The sequence below is a fragment of the Engystomops pustulosus genome, chromosome 9, assembly GCF_040894005.1.
Source record: "Engystomops pustulosus chromosome 9, aEngPut4.maternal, whole genome shotgun sequence".
Lineage (NCBI taxonomy): Eukaryota > Metazoa > Chordata > Amphibia > Anura > Leptodactylidae > Engystomops > Engystomops pustulosus.
This window is the reverse complement of record NC_092419.1, coordinates 109,609,083-109,630,316: the sequence shown is the minus strand read 5'-3', so window position 1 is coordinate 109,630,316 and position 21,234 is coordinate 109,609,083. Positions and strand designations below refer to the sequence as shown.

At 54.7% G+C, this 21,234-nt stretch overlaps 1 protein-coding gene across 7 annotated transcripts in view; it reads right to left on the bottom strand.

Moving 5' to 3' along the window:
* Positions 1-20,654, bottom strand: part of RAPGEF1 (Rap guanine nucleotide exchange factor 1) — a 36,804-nt gene extending 16,150 nt beyond the window's left edge. For 4 of the 7 annotated variants that reach the window (XM_072125583.1, XM_072125585.1, XM_072125586.1 and 1 more), the window contains exons 1-7: positions 20,404-20,653; positions 11,454-11,596; positions 5,216-5,394; positions 4,968-5,124; positions 503-591; positions 267-416; positions 54-177 (exon numbers count right to left, since the gene is read on the bottom strand). In XM_072125583.1, coding sequence (XP_071981684.1) covers positions 54-177; positions 267-416; positions 503-591; positions 4,968-5,124; positions 5,216-5,394; positions 11,454-11,596; positions 20,404-20,428 — 867 coding nt within the window. In that variant the 5' untranslated portion in view covers positions 20,429-20,653. Of the gene's footprint in view, positions 1-53; positions 178-266; positions 417-502; positions 592-4,967; positions 5,125-5,215; positions 5,395-11,453; positions 11,597-20,403 lie in introns of all 7 variants that reach the window. The other 3 variants (XM_072125581.1, XM_072125582.1, XM_072125588.1) reach the window with 2 other exon arrangements.
* Positions 20,655-21,234: the final 580 nt, after the last annotated feature.

Below are 21,234 nucleotides of genomic sequence, written 5' to 3'. Positions count from 1 at the left end.
GATCAGGAAACAGATTGTAAGGTCTTATGCCGGATTCTAGGACATCCACTTACCTGGGCACTGGTGCCAAGGGGTATACTAGACCCACTGGTAGCTCGACTCATAGGTGCCACAACAGCAACTCGGGTGGGTGAAGGTGCAGATTGTCTTTTCTTTGGGGGTAAGGCAGGAGGTGGACTGTAGGTAGAGACAAAGAGCATAGGAAACACTTTACTGCACTGCTGCAAAACAGGATGTATTTAGAGACTGAAGCATGTAAAACCTACCCATTTTCCACCACTCGGATACCAGGTAATGGGGGTTTGGGTGGAGCGAGCTCATCTGCTTCCACACTGTCTGCAGGGGCTTCCTTACAAGGCTCGGGGGTCTTGTTAAGAATCTCCAGTTCTCTCTCTGACAGAGGCAAGTCTTGTGTGCTGGAAGAGAAAGAACTAGGAGAACCGTGCCGGACACCGGAGGAGAGAACGCCGGGAGGGAGGAGATGGAGGACCCCAGGACTCACCTGTCTGATTTGCACGCTGGTAAGGCCGGCTTCACAGGACTGGTGGGAGATGGACGCTCCTGCTTCTCAATCATCAATCGTACCAACTCCTAGAAGATGGAATGGAGGGGGGAAGGGAGTCAGCAAAGCTGAAGAAGGGAACTTACAAGCAGGAATTAGAAGCGTTACTTGGTGTAGTTGTGACTAGTGAGTATAATACAGGATGTAACTCAGGATCAGTACAGGATAAGTAATGTCATGTATGTACAGTGACTGCACCAGCAGCAGAATAGTGAGTGCAGCTCTGGGGTATAATACAGGATGTAACTCAGGATCAGTACAGGATAAGTAATGTCATGTATGTACACAGTGACTGCACCAGCAGCAGAATAGTGAGTGCAGCTCTGGAGTATAATACAGGATGTAACTCAGGATCAGTACAGGATAAGTAATGTCATGTATGTACACAGTGACTGCACCAGCAGCAGAATAGTGAGTGCAGCTCTGGAGTATAATACAGGATGTAACTCAGGATCAGTACAGGATAAGTAATGTCATGTATGTACACAGTGACTGCACCAGCAGCAGAATAGTGAGTGCAGCTCTGGAGTATAATACAGGATGTAACTCAGGATCAGTACAGGATAAGTAATGTCATGTATGTACACAGTGACTGCACCAGCAGCAGAATAGTGAGTGCAGCTCTGGGGTATAATACAGGATGTAACTCAGGATCAGTACAGGATAAGTAATGTCATGTATGTACACAGTGACTGCACCAGCAGCAGAATAGTGAGTGCAGCTCTGGGGTATAATACAGGATGTAACTCAGGATCAGTACAGGATAAGTAATGTCATGTATGTACACAGTGACTGCACCAGCAGCAGAATAGTGAGTGCAGCTCTGGGGTATAATACAGGATGTAACTCAGGATCAGTACAGGATAAGTAATGTCATGTATGTACACAGTGACTGCACCAGCAGCAGAATAGTGAGTGCAGCTCTGGGGTATAATACAGGATGTAACTCAGGATCAGTACAGGATAAGTAATGTCATGTATGTACACAGTGACTGCACCAGCAGCAGAATAGTGAGTGCAGCTCTGGTGTATAATACAGGATGTAACTCAGGATCAGTACAGGATAAGTAATGTCATGTATGTACACAGTGACTGCACCAGCAGCAGAATAGTGAGTGCAGCTCTGGGGTATAATACAGGATGTAACTCAGGATCAGTACAGGATAAGTAATGTCATGTATGTACACAGTGACTGCACCAGCAGCAGAATAGTGAGTGCAGCTCTGGGGTATAATACAGGATGTAACTCAGGATCAGTACAGGATAAGTAATGTCATGTATGTACACAGTGACTGCACCAGCAGCAGAATAGTGAGTGCAGCTCTGGAGTATAATACAGGATATAACTCAGGATCAGTACAGGATAAGTAATGTCATGTATGTACACAGTGACTGCACCAGCAGCAGAATAGTCAGTGCAGCTCTGGGGTATAATACAGGATGTAACTCAGGATCAGTACAGGATAAGTAATGTCATGTATGTACACACTGACTGCACCAGCAGCAGAATAGTGAGCGCAGCTCTGGGGTATAATACAGGATGTAACTCAGGATCAGTACAGGATAAGTAATGTCATGTATGTACACACTGACTGCACCAGCAGCAGAATAGTGAGTGCAGCTCTGGGGTATAATACAGGATGTAACTCAGGATCAGTACAGGATAAATAATGTCATGTATGTACACAGTGACTGCACCAGCAGAATAGTGAGTGCAGCTCTGGAGTATAATACAGGATGTAACTCAGGATCAGTACAGGATAAGTAATGTCATGTATGTACACAGTGACTGCACCAGCAGCAGAATAGTGAGTGCAGCTCTTGGGTATAATACAGGATGTAACTCAGGATCAGTACAGGATAAGTAATGTCATGTATGTACAGTGACTGCACCAGCAGCAGAATAGTGAGTGCAGCTCTGGAGTATAATACAGGATGTAACTCAGGATCAGTACAGGATAAGTAATGTCATGTATGTACACAGTGACTGCACCAGCAGCAGAATAGTGAGTGCAGCTCTGGAGTATAATACAGGATGTAACTCAGGATCAGTACAGGATAAGTAATGTCATGTATGTACACAGTGACTGCACCAGCAGCAGAATAGTGAGTGCAGCTCTGGAGTATAATACAGGATGTAACTCAGGATCAGTACAGGATAAGTAATGTCATGTATGTACACAGTGACTGCACCAGCAGCAGAATAGTGAGTGCAGCTCTGGAGTATAATACAGGATGTAACTCAGGATCAGTACAGGATAAGTAATGTCATGTATGTACACAGTGACTGCACCAGCAGCAGAATAGTGAGTGCAGCTCTGGGGTATAATACAGGATGTAACTCAGGATCAGTACAGGATAAGTAATGTCATGTATGTACACAGTGACTGCACCAGCAGCAGAATAGTGAGTGCAGCTCTGGGGTATAATACAGGATGTAACTCAGGATCAGTACAGGATAAGTAATGTCATGTATGTACACAGTGACTGCACCAGCAGCAGAATAGTGAGTGCAGCTCTGGGGTATAATACAGGATGTAACTCAGGATCAGTACAGGATAAGTAATGTCATGTATGTACACAGTGACTGCACCAGCAGCAGAATAGTGAGTGCAGCTCTGGTGTATAATACAGGATGTAACTCAGGATCAGTACAGGATAAGTAATGTCATGTATGTACACAGTGACTGCACCAGCAGCAGAATAGTGAGTGCAGCTCTGGGGTATAATACAGGATGTAACTCAGGATCAGTACAGGATAAGTAATGTCATGTATGTACACAGTGACTGCACCAGCAGCAGAATAGTGAGTGCAGCTCTGGGGTATAATACAGGATGTAACTCAGGATCAGTACAGGATAAGTAATGTCATGTATGTACACAGTGACTGCACCAGCAGCAGAATAGTGAGTGCAGCTCTGGAGTATAATACAGGATGTAACTCAGGATGAGTACAGGATAAGTAATGTCATGTATGTACACAGTGACTGCACCAGTAGCAGAATAGTGAGTGCAGCTCTGGGGTATAATACAGGATGTAACTCAGGATCAGTACAGGATAAGTAATGTCATGTATGTACACAGTGACTGCACCAGCAGCAGAATAGTGAGTGCAGCTCTGGGGTATAATACAGGATGTAACTCAGGATCAGTACAGGATAAGTAATGTCATGTATGTACACAGTGACTGCACCAGCAGCAGAATAGTGAGTGCAGCTCTGGAGTATAATACAGGATGTAACTCAGGATGAGTACAGGATAAGTAATGTCATGTATGTACACAGTGACTGCACCAGTAGCAGAATAGTGAGTGCAGCTCTGGGGTATAATACAGGATGTAACTCAGGATCAGTACAGGATAAGTAATGTCATGTATGTACACAGTGACTGCACCAGCAGCAGAATAGTGAGTGCAGCTCTGGAGTATAATACAGGATATAACTCAGGATCAGTACAGGATAAGTAATGTCATGTATGTACACAGTGACTGCACCAGCAGCAGAATAGTGAGTGCAGCTCTGGAGTATAATACAGGATGTAACTCAGGATCAGTACAGGATAAGTAATGTCATGTATGTACACAGTGACTGCACCAGCAGCAGAATAGTGAGTGCAGCTCTGGGGTACAATACAGGATGTAACTCAGGATCAGTACAGGATAAGTAATGTCATGTATGTACACAGTGACTGCACCAGCAGCAGAATAATGAGTGCAGCTCTGGGGTATAATACAGGATGTAACTCAGGATCAGTACAGGATAAGTGGTGTCATGTATGTACACAGTGACTGCACCAGCAGCAGAATAGTGAGTGCAGCTCTGGGGTATAATACAGGATGTAACTCAGGATCAGTACAGGATAAGTAATGTCATGTATGTACACAGTGACTGCACCAGCAGCAGAATAGTGAGTGCAGCTCTGGAGTATAATACAGGATGTAACTCAGGATCAGTACAGGATAAGTAATGTCATGTATGTACACAGTGACTCCACCAGCAGCAGAATAGTGAGTGCAGCTCTGGGGTATAATGCAGGATGCTTGGTGATGCATGTAGCCTCCATGTATATGTATATGTTGTGCGGTTGTGATAACGTTGTGAGATGAGGACAGTGGAGAACCTTATAGATGATATTGGAGAGTTAGAAGGTGAAATCTCAGCTATGATATGTGGATCGGGAGCGAGGGAGGGCTGGATGTCTCCCAAATATCTGACTTCATTCGCTGGATGACCTCACAGATGCAGACTCCAGCTGTGTCCCTGGAGGGGATGGACGGGCTGCCAGGCGTATGACTGAGGTTAACCCCTGAGCTCCTGTGATGTGTGGTGAGATGAGTAGACGTGATTGGCTGTAGCCGGGGGCTCTCTATACAGGACAGTGCAGGGGGCACAGGGACAAGGCTGACCTTCACTCCGTCCAGCACGGCCTTTATGACATCCTTCACGGTCGCCACCATCTCCTTGTCCTCGCAGTTTACGCCTTCCAGCATCACTTGATCGGACCAGCGGATGAGGTTTGCAAGAGACTGGTAGACCCGGCTGTAGCAAGAAGAGATGGCGGTGCTGGGAAGGAGAGGGAGAAGACTCATTACTAGAGGGAAAGCACTGGGTGCGCTGACAGCAAGCAGAGATCGTGAGGAACTGATGCACAAACCTTTGCTGAGAGTGCGTGTCCGCCTGGACCAAGGGCAGAATAGCTTCCAGGACTTTGCTAGCCGAGCCAGGGAGCATAACCAACACCATCTTGTCTACGGCCATCTTGTCCACTATAGTCTTAAAGTAACGCAGAGCATTGACCACCTCCTTCTCCTGCTCCTCCAGGCGGCTCAGGGTCTGCAGAGCACAAAGTAAGGGATTAGCAAGAACCAAACAGAAAACAAAATAATACTTTTCAGTCGCTGGAAAAGCTGGGTGATGAATGATATAGTGAATATAAGGACCCAGCTGGGTATATGGAAAGTGAGGAGGCATGGAGGTACATTCAGGAGTCTAGGAAAGCTGGGAGCCATGGCAGTGCATACAGGAGTCTAGGAAAGCTGGGAGCCACGGCAGTGCATACAGGAGTCTAGGAAAGCTGGGAGCCACGGCAGTGCATACAAGAGTCTAGGAAAGCTGGGAGCCACGGCAGTGCATACAGGAGTCTAGGAAAGCTGGGAGCCATGGCAGTGCATACAGGAGTCTAGGAAAGCTGGGAGCCATGGCAGTGCATACAGGAGTCTAGGAGAGCTGGGAGCCATGGCAGTGCATACAAGAGTCTAGGAAAGCTGGGAGCCACGGCAGTGCATACAAGAGTCTAGGAAAGCTGGGAGCCACGGCAGTGCATACAGGAGTCTAGGAAAGCTGGGAGCCATGGCAGTGCATACAGGAGTCTAGGAAAGCTGGGAGCCATGGCAGTGCATACAGGAGTCTAGGAAAGCTGGGAGCCATGGCAGTGCATACAAGAGTCTAGGAAAGCTGGGAGCCACGGCAGTGCATACAAGAGTCTAGGAAAGCTGGGAGCCACGGCAGTGCATACAGGAGTCTAGGAAAGCTGGGAGCCATGGCAGTGCATACAGGAGTCTAGGAAAGCTGGGAGCCATGGCAGTGCATACAGGAGTCTAGGAAAGCTGGGAGCCATGGCAGTGCATACAGGAGTCTAGGAAAGCTGGGAGCCATGGCAGTGCATACAGGAGTCTAGGAAAGCTGGGAGCCATGGCAGTGCATACAGGAGTCTAGGAAAGCTGGGAGCCACGGCAGTGCATACAGGAGTCTAGGAAAGCTGGGAGCCATGGCAGTGCATACAGGAGTCTAGGAAAGCTGGGAGCCATGGCAGTGCATACAGGAGTCTAGGAAAGCTGGGTTTTAACAGTAGGGAGCCTTTCTATATCTGTGCTAGGAACAGCAGAGGATGATTTCTTTGATTCGTGGAAGTTCTTGTACACGGGACAATTTGGTTTCATTATAAAGTGACAGGACAGGAGGAGCTGCTGTACTTTCCCTGACTCATAGTGAGAGAGAGAGATTTCCTGGGTGATATCTGAGGAGCCCCAACACATCAAACCTGTGACCTAAACTCATCTCATCTGCAATAAAACCACGGCTAATTCTGTGTCTGAATCAGCACCCACATCACTTACCCCCCTGACTAAGCTGCTGGCCCTTCAGCGCAGGCAGGGGATAGCGGGCAGTGTGCACTACAGATGTGGGGTGCAGCAGGGGCAGGGGATAGCGGGCAGTGTGCACTACAGATGTGGGGTGCAGCAGGGGCAGGGGATAGTGGGCAGTGTGCACTACAGATGTGGGGTGCAGCAGGGGCAGGGGATAGTGGGCAGTGTGCACTACAGATGTGGGGTGCGGTACAGGCAGGGGATAGTGGGCAGTGTGCACTACAGATGTGGGGTGCGGTACAGGCAGGGGATAGTGGGCAGTGTGCACTACAGATGTGGGGTGCGACACAGGCAGGAGATAGCGGGCAGTGTGCACTACAGATGTGGGGTGCAGCAGGGGCAGGGGATAGCGGGCGGTCAGCACTACAGATGTGGGGTGCAGCAGGGGATAGCGGGCAGTGTGCACTACAGATGTGGGGTGCGGTACAGGCAGGGGATAGCGGGCAGTGTGCACTACAGATGTGGGGTGCAGCAGGGGCAGGGGATAGCGGGCAGTGTGCACTACAGATGTGGGGTGCGACACAGGCAGGAGATAGCGGGCAGTGTGCACTACAGATGTGGGGTGCAGCAGGGGCAGGGGATAGCGGGCGGTCAGCACTACAGATGTGGGGTGCAGCAGGGGATAGCGGGCAGTGTGCACTACAGATGTGGGGTGCGGTACAGGCAGGGGATAGTGGGCAGTGTGCACTACAGATGTGGGGTGCGGTACAGGCAGGGGATAGCGGGCAGTGTGCACTACAGATGTGGGGTGCGGTACAGGCAGGGGATAGCGGGCAGTGTGCACTACAGATGTGGGGTGCGGTACAGGCAGGGGATAGCGGGCAGTGTGAACTACAGATGTGGGGTACAGCACGGGCAGGAGATAGTGGGCAGTGTGCACTACAGATGTGGGGTACGGTACAGGCAGGAGATAGCGGGCAGTGTGCACTACAGATGTGGGGTGCGGTATAGGCAGGGGATAGCGGGCAGTGTGCACTACAGATGTGGGGTGCGGTACAGGCAGGGGATAGCGGGCAGTGTGCACTACAGATGTGGGGTGCAGCACGGGCAGGAGATAGCAGGCGGTCAGCACTACAGATGTGGGGTGCAGCACGGGCAGGAGATAGCAGGCGGTCAGCACTACAGATGTGGGGAGCAGGACGGGCAGGAGATAGCGGGCAGTGTGCACTACAGATGTGGGGTGCGGTACAGGCAGGGGATAGTGGGCAGTGTGCACTACAGATGTGGGGTGCGGTACAGGCAGGGGATAGCGGGCAGTGTGAACTACAGATGTGGGGTGCGGCACGGGCAGGAGATAGTGGGCAGTGTGCACTACAGATGTGGGGTGCAGCACGGGCAGGAGATAGTGGGCAGTGTGCACTACAGATGTGGGGTGCGGTACAGGCAGGGGATAGCGGGCAGTGTGAACTACAGATGTGGGGTGCAGCACGGGCAGGAGATAGCGGGCAGTGTGCACTACAGATGTGGGGTGCAGCACGGGCAGGAGATAGCAGGCGGTCAGCACTACAGATGTGGGGAGCAGGACGGGCAGGGGATAGCGGGCAGTGTGCACTACAGATGTGGGGTGCGGTACAGGCAGGGGATAGCGGGCAGTGTGCACTACAGGCAGGGGATAGTGGGCAGTGTGCACTACAGATGTGGGGTGCGGTACAGGCAGGGGATAGCGGGCAGTGTGAACTACAGATGTGGGGTACAGCACGGGCAGGAGATAGTTGGCAGTGTGCACTACAGATGTGGGGTGCGGTAAAGGCAGGGGATAGCGGGCAGTGTGCACTACAGATGTGGGGTGCAGCACGGGCAGGAGATAGCAGGCGGTCAGCACTACAGATGTGGGGTCCAGCACGGGCAGGGGATAGCAGGCGGTCAGCACTACAGATGTGGGGTGCAGCACGGGCAGGAGATAGCGGGCAGTGTGCACTACAGATGTGGGGAGCAGGACGGGCAGGGGATAGCGGGCGGTCAGCACTACAGATGTGGGAGCAGTAGGGGATAGCAGGCGGTCAGCACTACAGATGTGGGGTGCAGCACGGGCAGGAGATAGCAGGCGGTCAGCACTACAGATGTGGGGTGCAGCACGGGCAGGAGATAGCGGGCAGTGTGCACTACAGATGTGGGGAGCAGGACGGGCAGGGGATAGCGGGCGGTCAACACTACAGATGTGGGAGCAGTAGGGGATAGCAGGCGGTCAGCACTACAGATGTGGGGTGCAGCACGGGCAGGAGATAGCAGGCGGTCAGCACTACAGATGTGGGGTCCAGCACGGGCAGGGGATAGCAGGCGGTCAGCACTACAGATGTGGGGTGCAGCACGGGCAGGAGATAGCGGGCAGTGTGCACTACAGATGTGGGGAGCAGGACGGGCAGGGGATAGCGGGCGGTCAGCACTACAGATGTGGGAGCAGTAGGGGATAGCAGGCGGTCAGCACTACAGATGTGGGGTGCAGCACGGGCAGGAGATAGCAGGCGGTCAGCACTACAGATGTGGGGTGCAGCACGGGCAGGAGATAGCGGGCAGTGTGCACTACAGATGTGGGGAGCAGGACGGGCAGGGGATAGCGGGCGGTCAACACTACAGATGTGGGAGCAGTAGGGGATAGCAGGCGGTCAGCACTACAGATGTGGGGTGCAGCACGGGCAGGAGATAGCAGGCGGTCAGCACTACAGATGTGGGGTCCAGCACGGGCAGGGGATAGCAGGCGGTCAGCACTACAGATGTGGGGTGCAGCACGGGCAGGAGATAGCGGGCAGTGTGCACTACAGATGTGGGGAGCAGGACGGGCAGGGGATAGCGGGCGGTCAGCACTACAGATGTGGGAGCAGTAGGGGATAGCAGGCGGTCAGCACTACAGATGTGGGGTGCAGCACGTGCAGGAGATAGCGGGCGGTCAGCACTACAGATGTGGGGTGCAGCACGTGCAGGAGATAGCGGGCGGTCAGCACTACAGATGTGGGGTCCAGCACGGGCAGGGGATAGCGGGCGGTCAGCACTACAGCTGTGGGGTGCAGCATGGGCAGGGGATAGCGGCAGTGTGCACTACAGCTGTGGGAGCAGTAGGGGATAGCAGGCGGTCAGCACTACAGATGTGGGGTGCAGCACGGGCAGGAGATAGCGGGCGGTCAGCACTACAGATGTGGGGTCCAGCACGGGCAGGGGATAGCAGGCGGTCAGCACTACAGATGTGGGGTGCAGCACGGGCAGGAGATAGCGGGCAGTGTGCACTACAGATGTGGGGAGCAGGACGGGCAGGAGATAGCGGGCAGTGTGCACTACAGATGTGGGGAGCAGGACGGGCAGGAGATAGCAGGCGGTCAGCACTACAGATGTGGGAGCAGTAGGGGATAGCAGGCGGTCAGCACTACAGATGTGGGGTGCAGCACGGGCAGGAGATAGCAGTCGGTCAGCATTACAGATGTGGGGTGCAGCACGGGCAGGGGATAGCGGGCGGTCAGCACTACAGATGTGGGGTGCAGCACGGGCAGGGGATAGCGGGCGGTCAGCATTACAGATGTGGGGTGCAGCACGGGCAGGGGATAGCGGGCGGTCAGCACTACAGCTGTGGGGTGCAGCATGGGCAGGGGATAGCGGGCAGTGTGCACTACAGATGTGGGGAGCAGGACGGGCAGGAGATAGCGGGCAGTGTGCACTACAGATGTGGGGAGCAGGACGGGCAGGAGATAGCAGGCGGTCAGCACTACAGATGTGGGAGCAGTAGGGGATAGCAGGCGGTCAGCACTACAGATGTGGGGTGCAGCACGGGCAGGAGATAGCGGGCGGTCAGCATTACAGATGTGGGGTGCAGCACGGGCAGGGGATAGCGGGCGGTCAGCACTACAGATGTGGGGTGCAGCACGGGCAGGGGATAGCGGGCGGTCAGCATTAGAGATGTGGGGTGCAGCACGGGCAGGGGATAGCGGGCGGTCAGCACTACAGCTGTGGGGTGCAGCATGGGCAGGGGATAGCGGGCAGTGTGCACTACAGCTGTGGGAGCAGTAGGGGATAGCAGGCGGTCAGCACTACAGATGTGGGGTGCAGCACGGGCAGGGGATAGCGGGCGGTCAGCATTACAGATGTGGGGTGCAGCACGGGCAGGGGATAGCGGGCGGTCAGCACTACAGCTGTGGGGTGCAGCATGGGCAGGGGATAGCGGGCAGTGTGCACTACAGCTGTGGGAGCAGTAGGGGATAGCAGGCGGTCAGCACTACAGATGTGGGGTGCAGCACGGGCAGGAGATAGCGGGCGGTCAGCACTACAGATGTGGGGTGCAGCACGGGCAGGGGATAGCGGGCGGTCAGCACTACAGCTGTGGGGTGCAGCACGGGCAGGAGATAGCGGGCGGTCAGCACTACAGATGTGGGGTGCAGCACGGGCAGGAGATAGCGGGCGGTCAGCACTACAGATGTGGGGAGCAGCACGGGCAGGAGATAGTGGGCGGTCAGCACTACAGATGTGGGGTGCAGCATGGGCAGGGGATAGCGGGCAGTGTGCACTACAGCTGTGGGGTGGGATATTATAGCAGATGAGATCAGCTCATGTCACCCTCCTACACCATGAGGCGGCGCTCCCATAGCAGCTCCAGCAGCTGTCGGGGATGTGAAAGTAAAAACAGAAAGAAAGGGACTGCAGACCCCGGGAGGAAGAGACCTCCTGCCATCCCTGCAGGGCCACCACTCACACTACATGAGTAAGGAGCTGCAATAGTCTGGGGGAGGGGTAGCGGGGCTACAGGAGGGCCCTATAAGTGTTTACCTTGTTTACGGGTTTCTCCTCGGTTTTTACAGTCAGGTCGGCCGGCTTCCCTTTCTTTGAGGGGGTCCTCTTGATAATTTTAGGTGAATGGAACTTGTCCTTCAGTTTCATGGTGAAGGAGGAGAGGTGGGAGCGCTGGCTGTCTGTGGAGACATAAGGGGGAGCGGGTGAGGACGAGTAACATAATTGTGACCCCCTTCCTGAGCACCACCTTACACAGGTAGCGGAGCCCGCAGCGCGCCCCGTCATACCCCGTGCACAATCTACGGTCCTGCCTCGCAGCCGCCTGTGTACACTTAGAGCTGCTCCGTGTTCCTGCAGTATGTATTGGGGAGGGGGGCCGCCATGGCGGACTTACAATCCTTCTTTCTGGACTGGAAATTGAAACCTCTAGTTCTTGCAGATAACCCGTGCAAATCACCAAAGGAAACTTAATGAAGACACTGAAACATGGAATGCTGGGAGATTTCAGCAGGACAGATACGTGTGGTCTGTGACCATCACCGAGGCTGCGCGCAGACACTGAACAAGCAGCGATTACAGCCTGAGCAGGACCTCCAACCCTCCAGAACAGACGTGCACTAGGGTCTTCAGATGAAACGCAGGGGATGGGGTGGGCGGGGGGGGGGCCTTTGTAGCTTCATGTCATAAGAAGATATTTCAAGACCTCAAACCAGTCTCCTATATGCAGCCGTCCCGAGCAGTAACGCAACGCGGCGGAGCAGCAGCTGCTGCAGGAGAGGCCGCACCGAGCCCGAGTAATGCCAAGCAGCTTCTTGCAGAAACCACAGCTAGAAATAGTCTGCAGAGAGAGAGCGAGCGCAACGGCTGCGGCCACAATCCTCCGCTACATATCACTTCTCAGCAACCACAGGAGCAGCTGCCATATCACAGCCGGATCACAGGGGGCGCCAGGGCAGGGGCACAGCACCCATCAACATGTACAGGGGCCGCCACCAGCTCATTGTGTAAAGGGCACAAACTTTCTATTAAAAAGACCTCTGCTTGCTGTCAGTGGATGAAACTACAGTTGTCTCTATTCTAGACAGATAAAGTAGTGGGATTAGAAAATCAGCGCCCCATCCACCCATAGGTTGTGTGCGGTACTGCAGCTAGGCCCATTCACTTCAATGTAGCTGTATTTCTGCACCAGATATTTTCAGCCTGATGACGTCTCATTGTAGACCCTAGCGCGCACATTGTGCTAACACAACATGGACCTTTCCAGGACCAGAACTTTCTGCTGTGCACATTGAGGTCTTGCAGGTTTTTCTTGATTGATTGCTTAGGTCTGCATTCATTTCATGTTGAGCAGGCACGACCAATCAATCCAAATCCACATTGCTGCAGCGCCGTGCTCCCAGCTCTGGTTGTAGATTCTGTGTTTTTAATGAATTTTTACCAAGAACACGTCTAATCAGAGACACGGCCCCTCCATACTTTACACTGCAGCTCTGCTTGTTCACATTACTTCCATGTCTATAAAGATAAGGCCTGGAGCTATATATGAAGGTTCTACTACACGGGGGAGGGCTCTGGCATAATAAGGGTTAACAACAGAAAATAAAAACAAGATGTAACCGGGATCATGACAGTGCGCAGGGGAGATCTTACTAATATGTCGCCCACATGGGAGGAGGAGGAACAATGAAAGTGAAAGAGACGACCTGAACTTCACCTGCCGGAAATCCACAGCCAGGAGGGACGGATGATGGGGAGGATCTCACCCACAACAACCCCCATCATCCCCATGCAGCCAGACAGAGCTACCCCCATCATCCCCATGCAGCCAGACAGAGCTACCCCCATCATCCCCATGCAGCCAGACAGAGCGAGGGAAGTTCTTGAGACTGTAATAATGAACCCCTCCTCCCTGCTCTAGGTAAAAGCTGTAGCAGACTTTTGATTAAAAAATAGCTATAAAAGGAAAGCAAAGCAGTGTGAGGACACGCCTCCAGTGCACTTAAAGAAACTACAACCCTGGAATATATAAATCCATATATCACAGTCCTGCGGCTACTAACAACATCTACAAAGGTCTGATTACACATCTCTCCAGGGAGAATACATAACACTGGCTGCAGAGAGCACAGAGCACAGCAGTGTGAGGTCTGATTACACATCTCTCCAGGGACAATACATAACACTGGCTGCAGAGAGCACAGAGCACAGCAGTGTGAGGTCTGATTACACATCTCTCCAGGGACAATACATAACACTGGCTGCAGAGAGCACAGAGCACAGCAGTGTGAGGTATGATTACACATCTCTCCAGGGACAGTACATAACACTGGCTGCAGAGAGCACAGAGCACAGCAGTGTGAGGTCTGATTACACATCTCTCCAGGGACAGTACATAACACTGGCTGCAGAGAGCACAGAGCACAGCAGTGTGAGGTCTGATTACACATCTCTCCAGGGACAATACATAACACTGGCTGCAGAGAGCACAGAGCACAGCAGTGTGAGGTCTGATTACACATCTCTCCAGGGACAATACATAACACTGGCTGCAGAGAGCACAGAGCACAGCAGTGTGAGGTCTGATTACACATCTCTCCAGGGACAGTACATAACACTGGCTGCAGAGAGCACAGAGCACAGCAGTGTGAGGTCTGATTACACATCTCTCCAGGGACAGTACATAACACTGGCTGCAGAGAGCACAGAGCACAGCAGTGTGAGGTCTGATTACACATCTCTCCAGGTACAATACATAACACTGGCTGCAGAGAGCACAGAGCACAGCAGTACGAGATCTGATTACACATCTCTCCAGGGACAGTACATAACACTGGCTGCAGAGAGCACAGAGCACAGCAGTGTGAGGTCTGATTACACATCTCTCCAGGGACAATACAGAACACTGGCTGCAGAGAGCACAGAGCACAGCAGTGTGAGGTCTGATTACACATCTCTCCAGGGACAGTACATAACACTGGCTGCAGAGAGCACAGAGCACAGCAGTGTGAGGTCTGATTACACATCTCTCCAGGGACAATACATAATACTGGCTGCAGAGAGCACAGAGCACAGCAGTGTGAGGTATGATTACACATCTCTCCAGGGACAATACATAACACTGGCTGCAGAGAGCACAGAGCACAGCAGTGTGAGGTCTGATTACACATCTCTCCAGGGACAATACAGAACACTGGCTGCAGAGAGCACAGAGCACAGCAGTGTGAGGTCTGATTACACATCTCTCCAGGGACAATACATAACACTGGCTGCAGAGAGCACAGAGCACAGCAGTGTGAGGTCTGATTACACATCTCTCCAGGGACAATACAGAACACTGGCTGCAGTCTGTATGGTTACTCCTGCTGACAGCCACATCCCAAAACAGTAGCATTATATAAACAGGTCCTGTGTGACCCCACACTCCTAGGATTCATCTAGGGGGAGGTCTGGGGGGCAGGTGTTTAGTTGCTTTTTCTTCCCTTTTTGGGTAGGACCCCTCTTTATTACAGGGTTGATCCCAGTAAAAGATTAGATTAGTCCTGGGGGGGCCTGAGCTGCTGCTGAACTTCGTGCTTGGCTCATCCTCCTGATTATCAGCCAGGGGTGTAATGGAACAAGAGTCTTGTTAGGAGTCAGCGGAGCAGAAGCAGGGCCCCCCCCCCCCCCCTTCCCCTATGGCTCTGCTGATGTCTGGTCATTAAGCTGCACTAATTAAGCTGATGAAGTGATGCCATTAACTCCACCACCGCTGGATGTGGCCTTGGATGGAGATGGGGGAGGGCGGCAGACACGGAGGAGGGGGCTGGGGGCCGTGAATGGACGCCTCCTATGTAAACACCAATGTTTCCTGCCTCCGGCACAAAGAGCAAACATGGTGGAGGTCACAGTCCGGGCACCCACCACCCCAAAACTGCAGAGCCTCCATCACTTCCATGATCCTACTGCTCCGCCAGTACACGATGGTGGTAGTAGTAGCATCAGAACTGAAGTAATCATCTGCCGTCATGAGACTCATTAACGGAAGATCCTGGTGGTCCCCGAGGTCCCTCTCTAAGCTATTCCCGGGGGTCTCTGAACAGGTGATATCCCATGGGAAGCAGCCGCAGGTGTTATGTGAGGTAGGTAGCAGGACCGGCGGGGGAGTCCCTCCACAAATCTGTCGTCATGTCCCGATCATTCCCAGGATAAAAGCCGAAAAAACTAAAAGTGTTGTGCAGATTGCGGTGTGACTAGTGACAGGAGTGATGGACCAGATATTTAGGAACCCTCCATGCTGGACCTCAATATAGGAAAAGCGAGGTGCACATCCCCAAACGTCCTCAACTTCAATAGGGATAATCACAGGAGATGAGGAGTCACGTCCAGTGCACACTGTAGCAAACACCCCTCTGTGCGTGGCAATATCTACAATTCATGCGCAGTAGAAATCATTTTGGGGCAGATTTCCCCCTTGTTACGGGGATCGGGATGTGATGGACATTATCCAGATGCTGTCAGGACGCATGGCGGACGTGCACATTATAACCTCAGAGCGGAAACCGCGCAGCCCCCCCCCCCCCCATCACAGGGAGACTGATAACACTGCCGCCATTAACCTATTAACATGGATCCCTTCCAATATACATGACATTACAGTGACCACTCCACCCAACATCCTGAACATAGAAATAGTAATAATGGAGCCTTCACTGATACAATGTATCAAACCATCAGGACCGGACATTGTACAATGATGCAGCTTTATGTGTCTGCGCCTCGGTGGCCTCAATCCCCAGCAGCCGCGGGGGTCAGGACAGCAATGATAGCTATTGTTCTCTGTGATCAGCCGAGTCCAGGCACTGCAATGGTGACCTCAAATCTTCAGGTTTCCTTCTGTAAGTGAGAACAGGAGAGATTCCTTGCCCAAAAACATGATGTCTTCTATTGCTCTCTGTTATCAGTCAATCCAGGACAGGGAAAAACTGAATGATATGTAGTACGGAAACCTACATGCCCCCATGACAACTCCTCCATGTCAGCCATATGTCCAAACTTCTCACAAACATCAAAGGAACAAGAGGCGGCCACAGATAAGGGTGAAGGACCTACTTCCTCTCCTGACCTCAGATTACTGCTAACATCCTGCCGGGGAAGGGGGGAGACCCCAGAGCAAGCGAGACCCCCGCTCTACCAACAGCTCCTACTCCTGAGAACACAATATATACCAGAGTCCCCCATCACCCACACTGCCCCCCAATATCACATCCCATACATCATCATACACACTCTGCATGGCAGTGTCAGTCCTCACTGCATGTGGGCATGCTATTCATAAAGTAGTAAGCCCCCAGGCCTTGTTTTGCAGTGTTGTACCAGGACTGGGTCCTCGCTGGTACCGCTGCAGTGCATGTTCAGGACCGGCCCATAAGCAGCAGGGGGCACATAACCCATGGTCCAGTTTAGATTCCCTTTAAGCCTCTCACCTGCAACAATGTATCAGTGCAGGGAAAACGCGTCAGTTTAGAAGTCTAAGAAGATTTTCTGGACTGGGTACAACTGTGACAAACCCTCAGCTGTGTTAGTATCAACGTCTAAGGGTGAACTCGGGGGTTACTCAATGGGACTGAGCTGCAACCTGGCCACGGGGCTGACACGTGTGACGTCACAGGCCACTCGACTGCAGCCATGACAAATTTATTTCCCAGGACACCCCTTTAAGGGATATTCTAATTCCCTGCCAGCAGGGGGAGACCTGGATGCTTGTGATTATATGACATAAAACTGGAAAATCCCTTAAAATGGATACAAATCAGTGCAGCAGAATGTAAGTGCAGACATGAGGCAGATAGAACAACCACTCCCAACAGACTTGTCTATGAATTTCTAGGACCCCAATCTGCACCTCATCAAAATGTGGTCACCAAACAATCCATGAAATATGCCGCTAATTTATGGCATTCCTGAGCCGGTAGCAGAACAGGAAGCCGTAATCCATCGGAATTATCCCCCCCCCCCCTCTTCCCGGAGTCCGCGGATTCGTCCAATGACCACACAAGGAACGCCGGGACCAGCGCATCCACCAGGCAGAACAACCCAACCATGTGCCATTCACAAGAAGGCAGGGCAGGAGGGGGCGCCGCAGACACCGCAGGAAGAGGAGGAAGTGCGGCCGCTGCCAAATGCATTATCCTCCGTCTCCTCCTAATCTCAGCCCCAGCATTTCCTCTTCCCTGGACGGAAATCCACAAGAGCAGCACAGACTCGTCCTCCCGTCTCCTACCAATAATTCATCCAGGGAAAGCCGAGTGCCAAACAACATGGCCGCCACCCTTGGCCGCAACACATGAAAGACACAAAGTTGTCCAACAATGCAAGAGTGGCTGACAACAGAGGACAAGAGAGCTAAAAGTTAGTAGAAACAACTATTACACAGATAGAGGGGGACAGTAAGTTACCCCACAACCTCCGCTAGCCGGGTGTGCATCAGATGTGATGACGTTCATCATGGAGACGCTCTGTCAGGTGCCAACATCTGGCGGCCATATGTCAGGCCACAGCGATACAAGCAGACATTGTAAAACACAGGACTACAACCTGCAGAGACTACAACTCCCAGCAGAGGATGGACACACCAGCACCACCACGTGTGTCTATCATTCAATACTCTGAAATACTCTGTGCTGCTTCCACTCTAACTGGCATCGAGATCAGCAAACGCCTCTCCTGAAATACTCTGCGCTGCTGGGAGCCTTGTACTCCATTCACCCCTCAGTGACGCAGTCTGTGCTTGTTTTACTGTATAATCCAAAAACTAAGTGATGTCACCTGTGAAGACGCGCTGCACCCCCTCCCTCAGGCCCCGAGGTGATCCCCAACATTCTTCTCTGGAGGCGTCATAACCAGCAGGGAGCCTATAGAGCAGCCATCACACAACTACAACTCCCAACATGCCCTGAGGATGGGAAGACAACCCCCTATCCTCAGACTACAGACCCCAGAGCCATACACGGTGCTGATCACTGGGCCCGGGGGGGACCGCATCTCTACACACATAGAGGTCCAGCACACATAGAGATGAGCACCAGTGCAACCATCACATACACTGGGAAAGACGCCCAAACCTACTGGACAGACGCAGTCACTTACTTACAGAATTAAAAAAAAAAAAAAAAAACTCAAAAACCACCAAATTTCAAAACATGGGCCAAAACAACCAGCAAACAGATAGGTGAAGCTGCTGCCACGGTACAAAGAGAAGAAGACAGGACACGGCACCCCCCCCCTCCCTCCGGGCAGCAGGACACGGCGCCCCCCCCTCCCTCCGGGCAGCAGGACACGGCGCCCCCCCCCTCCCTCCGGGCAGCAGGACACGGCGCCCCCCCCCTCCCTCCGGGCAGCAGGACACGGCGCCCCCCCCCTCCCTCCGGGCAGCAGGACACGGCGCCCCCCCCCCTCCCTCCGGGCAGCAGGACACGGCGCCCCCCCCCCTCCCTCCGGGCAGCAGGACACGGCGCCCCCCCCCCTCCCTCCGGGCAGCAGGACACGGCGCCCCCCCCCCTCCCTCCGGGCAGCAGGACACGGCGCCCCCCCCCCTCCCTCCGGGCAGCAGGACACGGCGCCCCCCCCCTCCCTCCGGGCAGCAGGACACGGCGCCCCCCCCCCTCCCTCCGGGCAGCAGGACACGGCGCCCCCCCCCTCCCTCCGGGCAGCAGGACACGGCGCCCCCCCCTCCCTCCGGGCAGCAGGACACGGCGCCCCCCCCTCCCTCCGGGCAGCAGGACACGGCGCCCCCCCCTCCCTCCGGGCAGCAGGACACGGCGCCCCCCCCTCCCTCCGGGCAGCAGGACACGGCGCCCCCCCTCACCATTTTCAGTTCTTTACAACCTATAAAATGTCTGGAAACTCCTGTGCAGAATAATTTGGTGCATTTTGAAGAATATTCTGTTATAATTAGGAGATAACAATAAAATGCGATGAATACCCAGAGGGGAGAAGACTTGTACTGCTATCTGCATCGCCCAGATAGGAAGATCTGAGATAAATAACATTTGTATAATAATCATCAATAATGTGCAGGAAGCAGGGACTCCCCCTCCTCTGCCCGGGCTGTCGTGCTATTGGGCTGCCGGTCCCCCCCTCCACTCCCCGGTCCCCCCAGTCTCCCCCTCCTCTCCCGGCCTGGGCTCCCGGTCTCCACTCCCAGGTCCCCCCTCCTCTCCCCGAGCTGTCCTGCTCCTGGGCTCCCAGTCCCCCCTCCTCCAGGCCCCCCGGCCTGGTCTCCCCGGTCCCCCCTGCTCCCGGCCTGGTCTCCCCGGTCCCCCCTGCTCCCGGCCTGGTCTCCCCGGTCCCCCCTGCTCCCGGCCTGGTCTCCCCGGTCCCCCCTGCTCCCGGTCTCCTCTCCCCGGTCCCCCCTGCTCCCGGTCTCCTCTCCCCGGTCCCCCCTGCTCCCGGTCTCCTCTCCCCGGTCCCCCCTGCTCCCGGGGCCGGGCTGTGTAGAATGTGTGCCCCGGTCTCCTCTCCCGGCCTGGGCTCCCCGGTCCCCCCTCCTCTCCCGGGGCCGGGCCGTGTAGAATGTGTGCCCCGGTCTCCTCTCCCGGCCTGGGCTCCCCGGTCCCCCCTACTCTCCCGGGGCCGGGCCGTGTAGAATGTGTGCCCCGGTCTCCTCTCCCGGCCTGGGCTCCCCGGTCCCCCCTCCTCTCCCGGGGCCGGGCTGTGTAGAATGTGTGCCCCGGTCTCCTCTCCCGGCCTGGGCTCCCCGGTCCCCCCTCCTCTCCCGGGGCCGGGCTGTGTAGAATGTGTGCCCCGGTCTCCTCTCCCGGCCTGGGCTCCCCGGTCCCCCCTCCTCTCCCGGGGCCGGGCTGTGTAGAATGTGTGCCCCGGTCTCCTCTCCCCGGTCCCCCGGTGTCCCCCCCTGCTCCCGGGGCCGGGCTGTGTAGAATGTGTGCCCCGGGGCTGCGGGGAGCGGCCGCTGTGTCCTCCCCGGGCTGTGCCGCCTCCTCCCCGTTACCTGCTTTCTCTATTCTCCCGGACATGTCCGCAGTGACAGCCGCTCCCCGGGCCGCGCTCTCCGGTACCGTCAGTCCGGGCTCCGGGGAGGGAAGGCCCCGGTTATTGTCCCTTCAGATTCCAGGCCTAAAGCAAGCGCCGCGCCGGCATCTCCCGACACAAGTGACCGCGGCCGCTCCGAGTCCTGCAGTGAGAGAGACCGGCGCCGCCTCCCGCCCAGCCCGAGCAGCGCGCCCCCAGCGGCCGACACCGGGACTGCACACCGGGGGACAGCGGCCCCATGTAAGGGGGGAGAGCGGGCCCATGTAAGGAGGGAGAGCGGCCCAGCCCGGGACTGCACACCGGGGGACAGCGGCCCCATGTAAGGGGAGAGAGCGGGCCCATGTAAGGGGGGAGAGGGAGCGGCCCAGCCCGGGACTGCTCACCGGGGGACAGCGGCCCCATGTAAGGAGGGAGAGCGGCCCATGTAAGGAGGGAGAGCGGCCCAGCCCGGGACTGCACACCGGGGGACAGCGGCCCCATGTAAGCAGAGACAGCGGCCCCATGTAAGGAGAGACAGCGGCCCCATGTAAGGAGAGACAGCGGCCCCATGTAAGAGGAGAGAGAGGGCCCATGTAAGGAGAGAGAGCGGCCGAGACCGGGACTGCACACTGGGGGACAGCGGCCCCATGTAAGGGGGAGAGAGGGGCTTAGCCCAGGACTGCACAACGGGGGACAGCGGCCCCATGTAAGGGGGGAGAGAGGGGCCCAGCCGGGACTGCACACCGGGGGACAGCGGCCCCATGTAAGGAGAGAGCGGGCCCATGTAAGGAGGGAGAGCGGCCCAGCCTGG